This window comes from Theobroma cacao, chromosome 4 (genome assembly GCF_053813885.1).
Source record: "Theobroma cacao isolate CCN51 chromosome 4, ASM5381388v1, whole genome shotgun sequence".
Taxonomy (NCBI): domain Eukaryota; kingdom Viridiplantae; phylum Streptophyta; class Magnoliopsida; order Malvales; family Malvaceae; genus Theobroma; species Theobroma cacao.
Genome location: NC_142642.1, coordinates 38,815,658 through 38,835,921, shown reverse-complemented (window position 1 = coordinate 38,835,921; position 20,264 = coordinate 38,815,658). Strand labels below are relative to the sequence as shown.

General features: G+C 34.3%; 3 protein-coding genes and 2 pseudogenes across 4 annotated transcripts; 3 read left to right on the top strand and 2 right to left on the bottom strand.

Moving 5' to 3' along the window:
- Positions 1-1,638: 1,638 nt before the first annotated feature.
- LOC148763386 (receptor-like protein EIX1) lies at positions 1,639-4,429 on the bottom strand (annotated as a pseudogene).
- A 3,899-nt stretch (positions 4,430-8,328) lies between these two features.
- On the top strand, positions 8,329-12,473 carry LOC18603306 (uncharacterized). The gene is made up of 2 exons (XM_018120275.2): positions 8,329-10,733; positions 12,186-12,473. Exon 1 carries the CDS (start codon positions 8,551-8,553, stop codon positions 10,468-10,470), a length of 1,920 nt encoding a protein of 639 aa, XP_017975764.2. The 5' UTR covers positions 8,329-8,550; the 3' UTR covers positions 10,471-10,733; positions 12,186-12,473.
- Positions 12,474-12,659: 186 nt separating this feature from the next.
- On the bottom strand, positions 12,660-15,882 carry LOC18603305 (uncharacterized). Of its 2 annotated transcripts, none has more exons than XM_018120276.2 (5): positions 15,498-15,882; positions 15,269-15,397; positions 14,639-14,734; positions 14,444-14,539; positions 12,660-13,703 (listed from the first exon to the last, which is right to left on the bottom strand). In XM_018120276.2, the coding sequence occupies exons 2-5, from the start codon at positions 15,345-15,347 to the stop codon at positions 13,450-13,452; spliced, it is 525 nt and encodes a 174-aa protein (XP_017975765.2). In that variant the 5' UTR covers positions 15,348-15,397; positions 15,498-15,882; the 3' UTR covers positions 12,660-13,449. The 2 variants fall into 2 exon arrangements, with proteins under 2 accessions (XP_017975765.2, XP_007035255.3); XM_007035193.3 differs by having other exon boundaries at positions 15,505-15,881.
- Positions 15,883-16,144: 262 nt separating this feature from the next.
- On the top strand, positions 16,145-19,951 carry LOC18603304 (S-adenosyl-L-methionine-dependent methyltransferases superfamily protein). Its single transcript, XM_018120144.2, has 4 exons — positions 16,145-16,478; positions 16,754-16,982; positions 17,811-17,963; positions 18,285-19,951. The coding sequence occupies exons 1-4, from the start codon at positions 16,260-16,262 to the stop codon at positions 18,989-18,991; spliced, it is 1,308 nt and encodes a 435-aa protein (XP_017975633.1). The 5' UTR covers positions 16,145-16,259; the 3' UTR covers positions 18,992-19,951.
- On the top strand, positions 19,180-19,951 carry LOC108661804 (mitochondrial import receptor subunit TOM9-2 pseudogene; annotated as a pseudogene).
- Positions 19,952-20,264: the final 313 nt, after the last annotated feature.

The window sequence follows — 20,264 nt, the reverse complement described above, 5'->3', positions numbered from 1 at the left end:
TTGATTAATTACCAATGCCTTGATATTCAAGTTATTCGTAAATATATAGTTTTTCAAAATTATATATATTAGATCAAATATATAAATAAATCTCCAAATTATATCAAGATAGTTTATTTAATCTTTATCTTTTTATTGTGTCAAACTAAATCCCTGAACTCTTATTTTGGGTTAAATAAACCTCTTTCACTAACTATTAATTAAGGAAGTTAGTCAATGTTACTATTAGTAATTTTTTATGCCACGTCATCTACCACGTAGCATATTGATGTGTCATTTTGATGACATTAATATCACATGACAGATGACATGATATAAAAAATTATTAACTAAGAATTGGGTTTTTTCCCTTTTATGTATATAAATATCCAAAAATTATTAGTTAGGGATTTGAAACAAAAAATTAAAAAAAAAAACTAATTGCTTCAAATTGATTATCATTATTATTAACTAATAACCATCTTAATTGAAGCCCTAGTTTTTAACAGAAAAACCTAATCCAACTTTTCTAGTTCGATTAAAGTCACTGTTGTCCACAAAGAAATATTCACTTTTTTCAACATTCCTTAAACCCAATGTCTCTTATAGTCAGAATGTCCTTTCTCTATCTGCAATTCCTATTCCTTCTCTAAAAATTGTTCTTTTGGTAGTTTTGAATTTCTTAAAACTATGAAAGATGTGAAGAGAGAATCTATTATTGACTTCCTCTTCTTCTTAAAATCGTATTTGAGTATTATTGAATTTCTATATACCAATTTTCAATCAAACAACAATAGTTTTAATCGAACTGAAAAAGTTGGATTAGATTTTTTTGTTAGGAAGGATGGTTTTAATTAAGAAAATGATAATTAATTAAAAAACGATTGTAATCGTTTAAAGCAATTACTTTTTTTTTTTTAGTTTTTTGTTCCAAATCCCTAACTAATCATTTTTGGATATTTGGATGGATAAAAAGGAAAAAACTCAATTCTTAGTCTACAATTTTTGATGCAACGTGACATTGATATCATCAAGATGACACATCAACATGTCACGTGGCAGATGACGTGGTATAAAAATTTATAGACTATACTGTTGACTAGTCACCTATTAGTGAAGGAGGCTTATTTTAACTTAACATAAGAATTCAATGGTTTATTTGAATGTAATAAAATGATATAAGCTAAATTAACTTTCTTAATATAATTTGAGAGCTTATTTGTATATTTAATCATTATTATATATATTAATATTTTAAAATAATGATGGAAACATAACTTTGCCTAAAAAAATATGAAACCAAACATATTTTAAATATAAAAAATGACGATTTATAATAAATGAAATATCATAAACTTGGTTTTATCTTGTAAAAAATAGTACCAAACAATCCTTGAGGGTGTTGCCTAGTTATTTAATATATTCAACCTGAGGTTCAGTTGTTTGTTTTGCAAATATATATGCTGACCAATTACTGATTGACACGAGTACGATTGTGAACTAAACCCTTTTCTTTTATATTGCACACTCTTTTCTTTTTTATCAGTCTTGTTCACCTTTCTCTTGCTCTCTGGGTTTGGGCATGTTCATTCCTAAACTAAACCCAACTTTTCCTATAAAAGTCGCCAGGCACCTCTCTTTTTCGGCCCCAACATTCGTTCAAAGCAACCAAACATCCACAACAGTCTCCAACCTTAAACCCCACAGCTCCAAAATCTCAAATTTCAGGAAAAATGGGCTTGTCCAACAAGCCCAGAACCTGTTTGACAAAATGCCTCGCAAAAAACGTTGTCACCTGGAATTCAATGATTGGTGGGTATTTTCTCAATGGGTTTTTAAGTAAAGCCTCGGCCTTATTCCATCAAATGCCAGAACGTGATATTTTTACGTATACCACTGTGATATCTGGGCTCATGCATGGTCATGATGTGGAAGGTGCAAGGGGAGTTTTTGAAGGGATGGCCTGTAGAGATGTGGTGACGTGGAATGCAATGCTTGGAGGGTATTTTATGAATGGAATGTTGGAGGAAGGGTTGAAGGTGTTTGAGGAGATGCCAGGGAATAATGTTATATCTTGGAACTTGGTGATTGAAGGGCTTGGAACTTGGTAATGGACCACTAAAATTATTAAAACTAAGGTCAATAATGGAATCTACAAATACAGTCCTAGGTATATCAGGAATCTGCCCATGGATTTGGTTGTGAGAAAGATTGAAATATTGAACTTGAAGGGGTGAATTCCAAAACCAACTAGGAATGCTATCTGAATTTCCTGATTTAGAGATCTCTACATATCTTAAATATTTTTGTGAACGAAGCCGCTGAGGAAACTGGCAACCTATACGCAAAGAGCTTAATCCTAACATTATGAGTTGAAAAGGAGGAATCCAATCAGGATGGACGTTTAAAACAAGCGGGTTCCTAGAAGCATATAACCATGTCAATTTTGTAAGATTGTCAAAGTGAATTTCTGAAACAACCCCGCTTAACAAATTATCAGAAATTAAAAATGCTGCCAAATTTGCAAGCAGTCCAACTGACTCGGGAAGGTGGCCTGTTAAATTGTTCTGATCAAGATATAAAACTCTTAAGGACGAAAGTTGTCCTATGACAACAGAATCGGACCAGAAATTGAGTTATTATACAAAGAAAGTTCCTTCAAATTCTTAAAGTTTCCAAGTCGGTTAATTAATTGACCGGAAAGTTGACACCCACCTAATCTCAAGAAATCAAGTTGTTTAGAAACACATCCCGATAACATTTCTAAAATGTCAGACATATCTTGACTTAAGTTCACATCTGAATAATGAATTGATTTTAAGTTACAAAGATTTCCCATTGATCTTGGAATCTTTCCTTCAAGTTCATTCCCTGAAAAGTCAAGGCTAATGGCAGAACTGATGCTTCCTACGGCACTTGAAATTAAACCTTGCAAGTTGTTAGACCTAAGGCTGAGAAATTGAAGAGGGTTAAGATTATACAACCAGTCAGGAATTGAAGAATTAAAATAGTTATGTGAAAGATCAAGGTGCCTAAGAGATGTTATGTTTTTAAGGCCATCAAATATACATCCTTGGAAATTATTAACACTCAGATCAAGGGAAACTAGGGATTTGAGTTGAAATATCCAGATAAAGTCGACCAAGGTATTTTTAAGAGAATTGAAAGAAAGGTCGAGAATTTTAAGAGATGACAGATTAAGATTTGTGGGTGGAGGAACCTGAGGAAGTTGACAGCCTGATAAATATAGTTTCTGTAAGAAAGGAAGTGTATTTAGCACTTTCAACGAATTGGAAACCTTTGTAAGGTTCACATTACTCAAATCAAGGTGTTCTAACAAGGAAAGAACAGACAACCATTGGAGATTGGCAACATAGAGATAACCTTCATCATTGGCAAGATTAAGAGTCTTTAAACTCGAGAGATTTCCGAGTCGATGAGGAGCTAATCCTTTAAATCCAGCTCGAGAGAGACTAAGGTATCTTAAACTCTCAATAGAACCCAAGAAATTGGGAATGGGAATACCTTCAAATGCATTGTTGTTTAAGTCCAAATAATTCAAATGCTTCAACATGAGCGAAGAAGGGTTTATCTTACCTCTTAGCTTTGACCTCTCAAAGTCTTCATATTCAGCAGGACTGGCATGAGTATCCGGAGTGAATAGTGGATTTGTCACAAACAACTTCAACCCAAGCACAACAATCTTTATCAACAGTCCAAGAAGTAGAGCTGGCAATTCGTGTTTTCGTGTCTTAAACGTGTCAGACACGATTAGACACGAAACACGTTAAGGCTAAACACGAACACGATACGTTTAATATTCGTGTCTTAAATTTAAAACACGTACACGTACACGTTTAATATACGTGTAACACGACACGACACGATTAACACGTTTTACACGTTTATTAAACGTGTCAATATACGACACGACACGATTAATAACACGTTTAACACGATTAAATAAAAATATTTATAATTAAATATAATTTTATTATTTAAATTTAAAATCTATAATTATAAAATAATTATAACAAAATAATAATAATAATACCATCAAATATAATGAAATTTAATATAAATAACATACATAAAATTCATTATCATACATAAGGTTAAAATACACATTAAATAATTATTAAAAATTATTTATATAAGGTTAAAATAGTTTTTAACTATTAATGTTTAATAGGTTAATAAACGTGTCATGTATACACGTTTAAACACGATAACACGATTAAGTAAACGTGTTTAAACGTGTTTTAAACGTGTTTGTCGTGTCTGACACGTTAAGACACGAAAATTTCCGTGTCTTAACGTATCAAATACTATTAAACACGAAACACGTTAAGTGTAAACCCAAAACCTGTTTAACCCATGTCTTCTCGTATTGTGTTAACGTGTTGTGTCCAAAATTATCAGGTCTACCAAGAAGCCAACTGATTGGCATGATTTATGAGATCTTGTTTGAACATGAAAAGGGCTTGTCTCTCACTCTCAATACAACCCTCATTGAAACTAATGTTGACAATAACTAGACTGAAAAACAAAAGCATTAAAATAGTACTCATAGCTCTTCAATTTTATTGATGAAGTTAGAAGTTGATGGTAGATTGCTATTTATATTACCTTGTCTAAAATAGTACTGTTTCAATTTTTATACAATCATTAAACACGTTTTTTTTTTTGAAAAGAATCATTAAATACGTTAACAAACTAATTTCATGTAAAGGCTACTAGCTAATATATATATATAGGATTTATATTTAATGCACTAACAGTGTATAATTTCTATATACTGTCAATTCACCAAAATGTGTCACTTCATTAATGTGATAAAATAAAAAACTTTTAAGGACTTAAAATTAAACATTAAAAATTTATAATGATTAATTAAATAAAAAATAAAATATTTTCACTTTTTAATCTCTCAACCATTTTTTTTTTCTTGTTCTCTTCTTTTCTATTTCTCTCTAACTCCATCATCTTCTTTTTCTCTTCTTCTTCCATTAAAATTAGGTTCTACAAAATTCTATAACTTCAAAAATAATTTTTAGATTATTTTCTTATTCTTTAGATATTGAGAAAATAAGATTCAAATAAATAAATCTTATTAGTATAATTTTTTTTAGTCAACAATTTTATTAAGTCTAAAATTGTTCCTTTTCCATGGGCAGTAGGTTTTTTTTCCCCCTTAAAATGCACTCATAAAACTCCAAATCCCTATAAAAATCAAAACTCTTTTGAGGTGTTACTTTACCATTTTACTAAAACCGAAAATGCTAATAAATTTAAATCTAAGATGTTAAACTAAATCACATGTTTTTTGGTATTTAAACCAAAATCATTGTTCATATGATATGTTATATAAATGTTTTAATTTTTAACTAAACCTCACGTTTTCAAGATTTTAAATAAAGAACATTTTTTGGCTTAATCCTATTAATTAGAAGCAAAATTGTTAACTTAAAAAAATTTTGCTTATAAGATTTATATATTTAAATCTTATTTTATTATTTTTTTTTAAGATATGTTTTCTCAATCTCTTTAAAAAAGAATAAGAAAAGAATCTAAAAATTGCTCTAGAAGTTGTAGAATTTTGCAAAACTTAATTTTAATGGAAGAAGAGGAGAAGAAGATGATGGAGTAGGAGAAAGATAAAAGATGAGAACAAGAAAGAGAACATCTTAGAGAGATAGAAAAGTGAAAATAATTTTTTTTGTTTAATTAATTATTATAAACTTTTTAATATTAAATTTTTAATCCTTAAAAATTTTTTACTTGACCTCATTAATGAGGTGTCATATCCTGGTGAGCTGACAGTGTATAAAAACTATACACTGTCAGTGCATTAAATATTAACCCATATATATATAATTGCAATCTTCCAAAATTAAAAATATTGAGAATTTTGGATGACATTTTTCTTTAAACTACCATGGTTTAGTGATGGTTTCGCTCATCATCTGCAGCGTGCTGCTATATTTAGTTTTTCTCAAGGTCTTTCTATCAACGTTAATACTGCATTCGATCCAGTCGATCTTCATTGGAAACTAGTGCTATTGCCAATTTACAATTAATAAATTAATTTCTTATAAATTGTGAGGATATGAAAAATCTCAAATTTAACATTGAAAATCTAATAACGTGTAAAACATTTTCCACTAGAGAGACTTTTATAAAAGTAGTAGCAACAGCAGGAAATTATGATGCTATTGCTTTGTCCAATTAACCTTTATTTATATACTTAAATTATGATGTTATTGCTTTGTCCAATTAGCCTTTATTTATAAACTAGTATGGGTAGACACGCCCAAGCTTTTTAGCCTTGATCAAAGAGTCAATGATACCATCAATACAAAATTTCCAAGCACATTTTTGCTCCAATTAAACTTGGAATACTTGCTCCATAATGCAAACTTTCCGTAAGCATTATAAGCTGAAGACAAAGTGAATGCAAAACATATGTTTTTCTCCTGGAAATCACGGCAATTTGTGCTGCCTGATCAGACTGCTTTTTCTTCACATTGGCTCCCTTTTAAAAAAAAAAAACAAGGGTTATTGCCAATTTAGAATTAATAAAGTTCAATTCCTTTAAATTGTGAGGATATGAAAAATCTCAAATTCCATAAACATTAAAAATCTAATGCATCAAATCCACCGGTAACGCCTAAAAGAGTTTCCACTAGAGACCTTTCTTAAAAAGTCAAACATGTTTGAGTAAAATACTTTGTCCCTTCATAATCAGGGCCAAAGCTTGTCAATTTTTATTCGGAGGCTAAAGATGAAGAGGAATAAAAATTTAAAATTTTCAAAATCAATACATTGCATTTAAACAATAATCAAAAGATTCATAATAAATAATAATTTTATATGACAAATAAATCAAAAGGAATAAGAAAGAAAAACTTAAAAAAAGTTGTGCTCCACAATGTTTTCTAAATTCATAAAATATAATGCATAAAATATAAATAGTTAAATACAATATATAAAATTTCACACGATACTTAAATAATATAGATAGAAAGAAAAAGATACAAAAAAAACTTTATTTTATCTAAGTTCATAAGATCATAAATCTCTCTTTTAAAGAATGAAGTGTGTTTCAATAGTTAATTACATAAGAAGAGGTAAAGTAAAATAAAAGAGAAAGGGAAAAAGAAAGAAATGGAGAAAGAAGTGTGAATAAACTTAAATTTGGATAATGTTATTAGGGCTTGTAGAATCATTTTATTATTTATTATTTATATTAATTATTAAATAAAAAATTTATTTTGAGTAGCATTAAAAATATATAATAAATAAAATATTTCAAAAATTTTAAAGGAACCACAGTCTCTATAAATATACTACTCTTTAATATTATTAAATATATAAATATAATAATTAAAAATTTTCAAAAATTTTGAGAAGCCATGGCCTCCTATAACAATATCACCCTCCGCCCCTGTTCTTAACTTTTATTTTGGTGTAGGGGACAACATGCCCAAACTTTTTAGATTTGATCAAAGAGAATATATTGCTCAAATTCCAACCTCAGAAAATTTCCAAGCACATTCTAGTTCTAAATATATATATATATATATGCAATTGCAATTTAGTAATATTCAGAACTTTGCATTAGAGTTTTCCTTAAAGTACTGATTAATATGACTGTAGGTTTAGTCATGGCTTGCTCAAATCATCTGCATGTGATGCTGTCTTCTCTATCAAAGCTGTTCAAGTCAGAAATAGCCTAAAATTTTCATAATGCATGGATATATTATTGCCAATTTATAATTAATAGATTAATATCAAATAAAATGTGAGGGTGTGAAACATTATCTCAAATTCAACCATAAAAGTCTAACCCATCAGTCACATCTAAAACACTTTCCAAAAGAGAGACTTTTTGAAAAGCATAAAAGTTTGAACTGTCACTCAACAATATGGCCATGATGTTCTTGCTTAATTATTACTCTATTTTACAACCTCTTGCTTTGAATTTCAAATGCTTAATGCTTTGACTCTTCTTAATCTTTATTAGTTTGCTTTTCTTTTTACAATTTTAACCCTTTTTTGTTGCACACCCAAGCCTTTTAGACTTGATCAAAGAGTAAATTAATGATAGTGTTCAAGCTTCAACATCACTATAAAATTTTCCAACATCATTTTTGCTCCATGATGCAGACTTACCAAAAGCATTATAAGATGAAGACAGAGTCAATGCAAAACATAATCTTTTAAAATTATATATATGCTAATTATTTTTAAAATACGAAATCAAACATAATTTAAATATAAAAATTGACGATTTATAATAAATGAAATATCTAAATTTGATTTCATTTTATAAAAAATAGTACCAAACAATGACTTTCAATCTATTTCCAGTCCTGACTTTCCTTGAGGTTGTTCTTTAGACATTTAACATACTCAACCTGAGGTTCAGTTGGTTGTTTTGCAAATATATATTCTAACCAATCACTGATTGACACGAGTACGGTTGTGAAGGTGAGCACATAGGATCATTAGTCCACCTTACTATTCCACCAATTTTTTTATTAATCCTGTTTACCTGTCTCTTGCCCTATGGTTTTGGGCATGTTCATACCTAAACTAACGCTAACTCTTCCTATAATACTCGCCAGACACCTCTCTTTGTCAGCCCCAACATTCTTTAAAGCCAACCAAACATCCACAACAGTCTCCAACCTTAAACCCCACAACTCCAAAATCTCAAAATTCATGAAAAATGGGCTTATCCATGAAGCCCAGAACCTGTTTGGCAAAATGCCTCACAAAAACGTTGTCACCTGGAATACAATGATTCGTGGGTATTTTCTGAATGGGTTTTTAAGTAAAGCCTTCGCCTTATTCCATCAAATGCCAGAACGTGACATATTTACGTACAACACTGTGATATCTGGGCTCATGCATGGTGGTGATGTGGACGGTGCAAGGGGAGTTTTTGAAGGGATGGCTTGTAGAGATGTGGTGACGTGGAATGCAATGCTTGGAGGGTATTTTATGAATGGAATGTTGGAGGAAGGGTTGAAGGTGTTTGAGGAGATGCCAGGGAAAAATGTTATATCTTGGAACTTGGTGATTGAAGGGCTTGTGAAGTGTGAAAAGTTTGATTTGGCTGAGGAGTATTTTAAAAGAATGAGTTATAGAGATGTTGCTTCTTGGACTGTTATGATTTCAGGGCTTGCAAAAGCGGGAAGGATGGCCGAAGCTTGTAAATTGTTTGAAGAGATGCCAGTAAAGGATGTTCGTGCATGGAATGTGATGCTAGATGGTTTTGTAGGCTTTGAGTGTGTTGACAAGGCAGAAATTTTGTTCCAGGAAATGCCTGAGAAGGATTTGGATTCATGGAAATTATTGCTGAGTGGATTGGTTACAAGTAGACGGTTAGTAGATGCTTTGCGTTATTTCATGGAAATGCCTATGAAATGTTGTAAAACATTGAACTCAATCTTGTTGGGGTTGATAAGAAATGGACTTGTGAAGGAAGCTCATGCATTTTTGGAGAAACAACCGTATAATGATGTTGTTTCGTGGACGAATGTAATTGTTGGATATTTTGAAATAGGTGAGGTTAGGAGTGCGATTAAAGTTTTCAAATTGATGCCAATTCAAGATGTAACTGTGTGGAATGCCATGATATGTGGGTTGGGAGAAACTGATTATGGTGAAGAAGGTTTTAAGATTTTCATCAGAATGAAAGAATCAGGTTTCTCCCCTGATGAAGCTACATTTACTAGTATATTAACCATTTCTTCGAATTTGCCAAGCTTAGACCTTGGGAAGCAGAGTCATGCACAGGTAGTTAAGTCAGGTTTAAATAATTTCACTGCAGTTTCTAATGCATTGGTCACTATGTACGAAAGATGTGGTGACTTGCACTCTGCTTTGCGGGAGTTCTTTAACATGCCGAGCCATGATGTTATTTCTTGGAATTCTATAATATGTGGATTTGCTCACCATGGAAATGCTGAAAAAGCTCTCAAGATGTTTGAGCTTATGAGATTAACTGATATTAAGCCTAATCAAATAACTTTTATCGGTGTTTTATCTGCCTGTAGCCATGCTGGGCTGGTAGACCAAGGTAAATACTACTTTGATTATATGAAAAACAAATGCTCTCTTGAGCCAACAACTGAGCATTATACTTGCATTGTTGATCTGTTGGGGAGATTTGGACTCATAGATGAGGCAATGAGTTTTCTTAATCAAATGAGAGCAGATGGAATTGAAGTTCCAGCTAGTGTTTGGGGAGCTTTGCTTGGAGCCTGCAGAATCCACCATAACATCAAGGTGGGTGTGATAGCTGCTGAAAGAGTTTTAGAAATAGAACCTCATAACTCTGGTGTATACTTAATTTTAGCAGAAATGTATCTTTCCTGTGGACGAGGAGAAGACGCTGAGAGCATTCGAGCACGCATGGAGGAGAAGGGAGTTAGGAAGCAACATGGGTGTAGTTGGGTTGAGGCAAACAACAGTGGCTAACCACATATTAGATATTTCTTTCTGGAGACAGTTGCAGTTCACAACTTGAGTTCAGCAGAATCTTGTGTTTTAAGACTTGCTGCATTGTCAGATAGACCCTGAAGAATCTTAAGTCGGATTCTGCTAATCATGGATGAAGTTATATTGCCACCGTGGAAAGAACTAAATATAACACAAGCTGACAAGGCTGTCAACCTGTGGCCGAAATCGGTTTGCTGGGGAGACTTGGGCTGTGCCCTTCACGTTCCACTACAAGGAATCAGGTTCAAAAGTTTTTATGAAACAGCATATATATGACACTATACATATAGTTTTAGGAATGAAAATAATTAATTATTATTTACACTTGGTGAAAAGTTGTAGAAGAGGTAATGTAATCTCTTTGTTTAAAGATTTCCCAAACAAGCAGGAATATCTACGAAGTGTGAGGAAGACTATATATTCCATTTGTCTAGAAGAGTTAGGTGCCACCCCAGAAGTCAGAAGGATAAAAGGTGCTAGGATTATGAACATGTTCAACTAAAGATCATAACAAATGGGATTATTTTGCCCATTATTGGATGGCCGTTCGAGTCATTTTGCACATTTTGGTGTGTTCCTAGACATGCAAGTTTCTTAGAACAACTTGGAAATGATCGGCTGACTCAATAATCACGTTATTACGTGACATAACCTTTCATATGGATAAACTCAACAATCCAATAGTCACATAACCTTGTGATTAGAGATGTTCTTCCAATAGTCATATTATTGAAAGATACCCTTGCAAACTTGAAAATACATCAACAAAATTTTTAAACATAAGAATTTATATGAAAAAAAAAATCTGAAAATGTCATATCACAAGTTACAGTCAACAGCTAACCAAAAAAATAAGGGTGTCGATCTAGAAGAGTTTAGAAAGATTTTAAATCTTGAGGATGCTGTACCCTACTACTTTGCTAGGTTTTTATATTCAATTTCTCCATTGTTAATGTATGTATACGCCTCCGAACCCCAAAGGCTAACTCACACACACTCAAGCATTTCCTAGACAAAAGCCAGCATAAGATTTTTGTGATTGAGTACTGTCAAAGATGGCCAAATTTTCTTTTACTTACTTTCGAATCCTTGCCCTCCTTGTCAATGGTTTGTTTTCTTTTCTTTTATCCCTCTCCAACTCTTACTTATTTGAGTTTGAAACTTAGTAATTTTTTGTTTTTTCATTTGATCTCTTATTACATTTTCTCGCAACTATGTCAGTGGTACCTTAAAACTGATGCACAAAAACCATACCAAGAGACATTGTATCCATCCAACTGCATCCTTGAGGATTGTCAAAAGAAGTGCCTGGAAGCTCATATCCATATTTGCTTCATATCTGTTGATTTTTCTTTCATATTTTGACAAATTTACTTCATATCAATCCCACAATTCCTTGGATTTATTTCTCTCAATAGGAATTCTAAAAGCTTTATGTAATTGCTAAATGCTTATGCAAAATTATAGGGTCAACATTGAAATTGCTTTGTCATGGCTAAGTCATATCCTCTCACTCGTATTCTCGTCCTTACTCTCTTTTTTACTGGTCTGTTTTCTTTATTCCTTCCAACATCCAAGTATTTGATTCAATGATCATCCATTTTAATCAAAGAGTTCAGTTAAAATCCTTATGATTTTATTTTTTTTCTTGGGGTTTGAAACTTAATTTGTTTGTTTGATTTTTGTTCTTGCAGTTGTATCAATGGCACCACAGATTGACGCACAGAAGAGATGTGTAGAGATCTTGGATCCAAACCGTTGCGACCTTAATGAATGTGGAGCTGTGTAATAAGCGGCACAATGGACAACAAGGTACAGGTCAATGCTTTGAGAATGGAGGCACTCCTCTGAACCCAACTTTCGGGTGTCGCTGTTTTTATAACTGTGTTGTTTGATTTTTTTTGTTTCTCGTCTTCATATGATGTACTTCTAAGCAAGGAGGAGACAGTTAATAAAACGTGAACTGGTTTCATTCCTCTGTTGCTTTCATCTTATTCGACAGGATTTTGAGAAAAAACAGTTGATGCCAAGCAATGCTCTAAATGAACCCCAAGAATCTAAGATGAAAACTGAAAAAGAGGTAAAGTAGCTCTGGTTGCTAAAACCACACAACAGATGTCTAGACCACATAGTTCTATTCTGCTTCAACATTCAAACAAATCTCAATCTAAAACAAAAACAAGAACACGGGTATATGCTCATAAGTAGACTTGTATAATGATGTATTAACATGAGTGATCCGGCTGCAAGCATGGCCTATAAAATAGTTGAGCAAGAACTGGAACAAGAAACCCTCAGACTGTAGCTTGGCCTAAACACAACAGAGCAAAGATTGTCATGATCCGACCTTAAGCTTGCTAGATGGAATCACTAGAATAGTTTTGCCATGGAACCTAAAAATGGGAAAACAGCAAACAACAATCTCAACAGCAAAGGTGCATCACTTATATTTCCTTTTGTACTCAACTTGCCCTTCTCGTTTGTTGTCTTTTTTGAGCTACTTGCCATTGTTGATTTTTTGAGCTACTTGCCATTGTTGATGACATTCTTATTGATCCCATTCCATCTAGCTCATCCCATCCAACAAAGCTGGGTGCATCTTGGCCACCCTCATTGACAGAACCATCATCACTAACTACTCATGATTGATAACCCTTCATTCCCTTTCTGCTCTTTTAACATTTTTTACAGTGCATGGAGGTGTATTTTTTGTTTTTTTCCTCAATAACTCTGTATGAACTCTGTAAGATATCCTTTCTCAATAACTCTGTTGTGTTAAAGACAAGTAGAAGCTTGTCACAAGGAATATGCTGTTTGCATACTAGAAAAAAAAATCAAAAAGAAGGTTAAGTAAAAAATAAATAGAAAAACCAAAAAAAAGGTTGTTACTCTGATTGAAGACTATCAGCTTCAAGTAAGTGTATAGGCCCAGTGGAAAATGCTCATACACCTAAGTTTCTATGGATCTTGCCAGCTTGGCCTTTCAGTTCTATGGTGTCTTCTCTGACTTGAAACTGTTGTTCCTGACCCTTTCTTTGGTTTAATTTCAAAATTACTGTCAGCATCATCCTTGGACTTTCTTGTCTTCACAGAACTTCTAGCAAAGATATGGCTTCGGGTTGTGTGTCTGTTTTGAACTGTAAGATGATTCTTCAAAGCTGCACAATGTTCCCCTTTAATCCTGTTATTATGCCCAATCACTGCATCGTTGTCTAAATAAAAAATTTCAGAAAGGCATGAGTTAGAGAACTTCATGGTATGTACACAGAAAATTGAAAACACATCAAGTAAATGTTGCAGCAATTTTTGAGTAATGAATCAGAAAAGTAATTATTTGTTGTTTCTGTGTCATTCATCTCAGCCAAATAAACATCATTACATTCAAGAAAAACCATAAAATGTGAGTCCTTCATCTAAAAGAATCATCATATAGATTATTTCATGATACTACAGGTAGCCCAGGGCTCCACCTGCAGTTATTTTTCTACTTAATGCATTAAGTTTTCTAATGATGCTGCAAAGCCTTTTTTCATAGACCGATTCGTTCATTTCAAAGCACTAGAATAAACTACACTAACACTATAGATAGCAAATCATCACTTAAATTGTATCCTGTTATTTTTCTGAGACTTTAATATGATTTGTTCATTTTAAGCAATAGCTTCAAAGACCCAAGGACAGGAAATGACCACTATCCGTGTGTAAAGAAGTGATTATCAGCAAAAATCTATCTTCTAATGGATGAAATGAGCAAGAAAAGTTTTAACCTCTATCCTATCATCAATAACAGTAAGAGCATCAAAAAACATTGCAGCATACATTTCAGAGCCTCAAATACAAGATAAATGTTTCTTGTAGCCACAGTGCCATACAGCACAAAAAACTTCGATTCTGTTGAAGGAAGAAAAGAAAGTCTAAAGTTCCATCTAATAGTGAGCTAAAATGTAATTACCAGGGCTAGATATGACAGCCCGAGGGCGTGGAGTCAAACTGACTCTAATATTTGGTCTATCCTCCTCATCAGTTGCTTTATTGTTCTTCTCTGATTCTGCAAATCAAGTAGACTAGATTAAATGAATTCAAAAATCTTGTACTGAAGCAAATTAGACAGTTGCATAGAACGAGTAGCATGAGGGCAAATGTCTACCTGCAGGTGCAGAATCTGAAGGCTTCTCTACTTCTGGTACATAAGACTCTGGAATTCTTGCTTTAGCAATCGGAGAAACATCCTGGGGTGTTTTCACTGTCAATAATTAAATAAGCTATTATGACCATATACCAACCGATCATCAACAGATTGAAAAGAAGATTCATCATAGCTTTAAAATGTTCTGAAAGTAAGCATATCGACATCATTATTGAAATTTAGCATGGGAAAGTTAAAAGCTTGAAACATGTAGGGAACTTCTAATCATTACTACTGGTTTTATGAGGAGATCAAACATATGATTATGATCATCCCTCAAACTTTATCCTTAAACAAAAAACTCTTTAAGCAGGCATCTTTTGCTTTAGGTAACAAACATGATTATATATATCAATCAACAAATTAGAATCTTTTTCTGTTATGGTCATAGATAGATGTCTTCAAAAAGTAGAACTTCCAAACTTTGACCAAATATCAAATTAATCAGAAAAATGTTCAAATACCCCCCACCCCCTGAAAGCCAAATATGTTGACAAATGCATATCCAAATTTTAAAGGAACCTGATTTACAGAACAATAAAAACTTTAAGAAAGGATGAAACAGAAAAGCACCAGCAAAGCAGAGAATACCTGGAAAATAAGAATCAAGCATGGAGAGAAACAGAACATCCTTCAAAGACAATACAGAGCTTATCTTGTAATCATGCATAGCATATTGATCATCTTGGCCTTGTTCTTTCACCTTCACCCTTGGATACACTAGAAAATTTCCAAACAATAACAAAACCCCATCTCAGAACAAAATCAAACTATCAATAATCAAATCTGCAAGAGAGTTTAAAAATGAAAAGAAAAAAACCACCAACTTGTTTTTATCTGGTTTGACTTGTGAGAGCTTATTCTGCTGAATCTAACTGGCGGGTGTTTCCGTTTAGAGCTTATCAATTAATCAAACAACAGACGACAAAAATTGAAATTTAACGGTATCCAAAGGATCTTTTGTTCTTATTTGGGGGAAGGGAAAAAGAAGTTTGAAACAACTTGGTTTTCCGATGTTGCAATGAATCACCGGGGTTTGGTCAACTTTGTGTCTTATACGTTTAAATGAGAGAAAGCATCACGTTTTTGTGTTGGGAAATGGGGGGAGTTTTGTTGAGTTCAGTCGGGTCGAGTCGAGTTGTCGAATAAGCAAATGCTAAATGGGACCCATTACCATATTTTTGTCAGCTGTTGGGTTTGATACTCTGATTTCAGAATCGGATACGCCTGCCTAAGTTGACCTTTCCATGTTCAATGGCTCTCTCTCTTTCTTGGCTTTCTGTTCTGTTTTTTGTCCCTTGGGCCTTGGCTTCTACTTAGAGGCCACATCTCCATTGCTCCCGGTGTGGCACACGCGCGGAAAGACCTTGTGTGGCATAATTTTAATTACCCAAATAAAAAAGAAAAAAAATTCAAACTGTTTCTGCTTAATAACGGCTAAAATAAATTACCACGGTTTAACTTCTACAGTGGCCATTGTCTTGTGAAGAAGCTGGTCTAAAACCTTAGTAACTTCAGGGTTTAAGCCCTAGTAGAACTTGGCAGAATCAGGGTTTTTCTTCTTACTGTTGATTCTTTATTAATGTGGAGGAGAGCGGGGTTGAGCTGGAGATGGAATATGCACCGGCGGTTGTGCACGGCGGCACCACGCCAAATAGTGGATGAAGGTGACTGGTTTTACTCCTCTGAATGGTGGGGGTCCGAATCCGAGTCCGAATTCAATGGAAACACCGTCTATCGCACCGTCTCCGAGAAAGGGAACGGCGTTGTCTCGGTCCTCGCTTACCCTTCTTCTAGACCGGTCAGTTTCTTCACAGCCCTTTCACTTTTTTCCTCATTTTTGCATCAACTTTGATTGGTTTCGGAAATCTTTTTTGGGTTTTCAATTGTTTTAGATATGCAAATTCTCTACCATTTTCTTCTCGGGTTTGAGTACAGTTAATTAATTTCTTTCGGTGGGAGTACTTAGTAATTTGAAGCTTTAAGCTGCTGCTGCTGCGAAATTCTTTTCTACATAGTGAATTGGTCGCTTTGATATAGAGAATAGATGATAAGTTGCGTTTTAAGCTTTTGCAGAACAGAGTTTACTGGCCAGAAACAGAGAAGTGGCTTCAGCAAAGATATGCAAAGATTGATCCAGGTTATGAACAGAATGGACATTTTAGAATACTTGGATATCAATGGCGTGTCCTTCGCTTTAATGATAATACTCGCCAAAGTACAGTTAAAATAATGGCTGCTTACCGGGAAACTGAACCTGGCTCTATATGCATCATGCAGCTGGCACAATGCCTGGCTATTCCATGTAAATTGCTCCTCTAGTTCTTTTTTTAAATTTGTCATTTGTCTAATGTTTCTTCCAAAGATCTAGTTGGTGGGTGAAGTTTCATATTATTTTCATTCTCATACATTTGATGCTCTTATGTATCCAGTCTTGTGTTTGCTATAGAATTTTGTTGGGCCTCACGAATCTTAACTCTGATGGTAGCTCTTCAGGATAGGCACTTTGTTATTATATCTCCCTTTGAGTTTATACTACCTTTTCTATATTTCCTCATCTCTTTTGAGTAGCTTATCTGTCAAAAAAGGAATATTGCTTCCTCTTCAGTATCTTCTAATCTCTTTTGACCACTTTAGGACAGGGTGAGCTCTTTCATATCTACTTAGCTGTCTTTATTAACATCTACATCAATAAATATAGTACCTTTTCTATATTTCCTGATCTCTTTTGAGTAGCTTATCTGTCAAAAAAGGAATATTGCTTCCTCTTCAGTATCTTCTAATCTCTTTTGACCACTTTAGGACAGGGTGAGCTCTTTCATATCTACTTAGCTGTCTTTATTAACATCTACATCAATAAAAGGATGCTGGGAGGAATAAGCGGTGTGTTCGAGTGAAAGATTAAGGATTTCATAAGTTATAAGTTTCTACCAATTTCTATATTTATTGGAATAAACCACTGTACTAACTCAAATTGTCACAGATGCATCCACACACCATCTTTTGTGAACTAATAGTATGTATCTTCTTAAGATGTAAGCTAGATTGCTGGCACAGTATGTATGTATTCTTCCTCTTGCATTTTAATGTTTGCTTAACTAATCTTATGATACATTTGATGGTACTGTTGCAGATGTCAAGAGTATGGTGTCACTTGGATTGTCTACTATAGTATCCTCTAATTACGATCTAATGGCAGCAGTAAATGGGAAGAAAAGGATGCATATTCTATGCATTGGTCATGGTGGGGGAAGCTTGCCATTGTTTCTGGCTAGTAAAATTCAAGGTAGAAGTTAGCTTTTTGTTTATAAACCTGTTTGCTAGCTCAGTATTGATGGTAAGTGAAAATTTTCTTCTTATGAGCAAGAAAAAAATTCAATCAATTAATGTGCACCAAAGACACAGAATCCTCATACTCGAAGTATTAGACACCACTTATCTTCTCATTTAAGCCATGTATTTGGTTAATACTTTCCTCAAGTAAGGTATTCCTTAGTCTAAGAGGAAAACAAATAATTCGGTTTTCTAGATGTCCTACTGAATTGATTGAGGTAAATCATTGGCATGCATCCACATCAACTGACCTTAGATTCTCTGCTTCTTCCAGGTGCTGTGATCCATGCAGTTGAAATTGACCCCATTGTAATTACAGCATCAGTCCAAGCAATGGGCTTTCCAGCTTTTTCTGTCATGACCCCATCAGGCAAACGTGCCTTGTCAAAACCTGATATTATTAATGAAGTAATGTGGAAGGGCATCCATGAGAGGCTCTACCTCTACGAATCAGATGCTGAGAAGTTTGTCGTAGAGAACAACAATCTGTATGATATCATCTTCATTGATGCTTATGATGGCGATGACATCTTCCCTAACAAGCTATGGGATCCACATTCCCCCTTTCTCAAGTCTCTCAGTGACCAACTCCACCCCAAACATGGCACTGTGGTGGTGAACCTCCATGCTGACACCAATATCTCAAACCCCAACGAATCCGTTTCATACTTCTACCAGCGTATTCTGCCAGTAGGAAAGTATGTCTCCAGGGTTTGCAAAGCATACAAGGATGTCCTCATCGGGAACGAACAAACAAGCAGCAATGGGAAAGCCGGGAGTGGTATAGGATTCACTATATCAGTACCTTGGGTGTGCAACACATCTCTAGTTGTGTGCAGAGGATTCGGGTTGAGTAGTGGACTTGTTAACAGGGATATGGTAGTGAATACTCTCATATCCAAATCTGTTAAAGTAGACCATATGTTAGACTTACCCTTCTCATGCTTGCAGTATATAAAGAGAGATTTTACACTCGTTTGAGTAAAGTTTGGGTGGAGGCAAATCCAAAATGCCCATTACAAGACATTGTGAATGTGGAAAACAGGCAAAGGAGCAAAATTTTATTTATTTATTTTTTTTATAAGCCATAAGTATTTCATTAAATGAGGTTACTTCAATTCCGTAACCCTCCAAATACACAAAAGCGTGGCTGTCACTCCAGAGCCCTTTACATATCTCCTGATCCAACCAGTCATCCTAGTTTCCGTCCTTACAAAAAGACACAGTCCCATAGAAGCAGCCCATAGCTATTTTGAACGCATTCCCAAACCCACCATAGAAAAGCACCTCAAAGAAAAGGAGCAAAATTTTATTGGGCAAAGGGTTTTGGGAAAAACCCTTCTCTTCGTCCTCTGTCCTCTCATTTTTTTTATCTTCAATTCCCAAAAAAGAAAGAAACATGTCCTTCTCTGGGCAAGGCAAAAAGCTAGGCTCCGGCGACAACGACGACATGGGCATCATCGCTAGACTCTCCCGCGCTGTATCCGACTCCCCGATAACGGACGTCACCAAGAGAGCGGCCAGCGACGCCGCCTACGTGACCAAGAAGCTGTTGAAGAGCACGGGAAAAGCGGCGTGGTATGCGGGAACCACGTTCCTGGTCCTCATTGTCCCACTCATCATCGAGATGGACCGTGAACAGCAATTCACTGATATGGAGTTGCAGCAGCAGAGCCTCCTCGGCTCACCCCCTCCGCTCTCTCCTCCAAAGTAAAAAAGAATATTCGCTTCTACGGTTTAGTTTGTGGGCTGTTCTAGAATTTCGTATATTGATGCTTGATTGGATTTTTTTGGATTAGATTTAATTTGAGGATTGTATGAGATTTTACTGTGTGAGAAGTATTCAGTTTCATGATTTCCTTGATGGGTATTGCTGGAATTTAGGAAATCATTGAAATTGGAGCAATGCATAGAAGATTTGCTTTGATTTGCTTTTTCAAATTTTTTGTTGTTGATAATATTGCTTTATAATGAGAAAATGAATGGGAAATTAAATAAAAAAATGTAAAAAAATCACTATCAAGTAAATGGGTGCCTTAAATATGATCTGCTCAGAGTCAAGAGATCGATTTAGCTTTGAAAATGACTGCTTTTAGATTGTTGGTACAATCAATGGTTTGAAGATGCCACTCATCTGGTTTTTGGAATGAGAATGCTTGAGAATTGATGGAAACTTGGGAGTTGAGTTGAGGTATTCCCTGGAGAGGGAAGGTGAAGATCCAGGGTAGCTTAAACAAGCAAAATTGGTTTTTTT

Excerpts from the sequence above, each read along its gene's own strand:
- LOC18603306 (XM_018120275.2), top strand. The coding sequence starts at position 8,551 with ATGGTTTTGGGCATGTTCATACCTAAACTAACGCTAACTCTTCCTATA.
- LOC18603305 (XM_007035193.3), bottom strand. Across the intron at positions 14,735-15,268 it reads GCTTGATTCTTATTTTCCAG|TGAAAACACCCCAGGATGTT; the intron begins GTATTCTCTGCT and ends AATTATTGACAG. Across the intron at positions 13,704-14,443 it reads GGCTGTCATATCTAGCCCTG|ACAACGATGCAGTGATTGGG; the intron begins GTAATTACATTT and ends TTTTTTATTTAG.
- LOC18603304 (XM_018120144.2), top strand. The coding sequence starts at position 16,260 with ATGTGGAGGAGAGCGGGGTTGAGCTGGAGATGGAATATGCACCGGCGG. Across the intron at positions 16,479-16,753 it reads CTTACCCTTCTTCTAGACCG|AACAGAGTTTACTGGCCAGA; the intron begins GTCAGTTTCTTC and ends AAGCTTTTGCAG. Across the intron at positions 17,964-18,284 it reads TCTGGCTAGTAAAATTCAAG|GTGCTGTGATCCATGCAGTT; the intron begins GTAGAAGTTAGC and ends TGCTTCTTCCAG.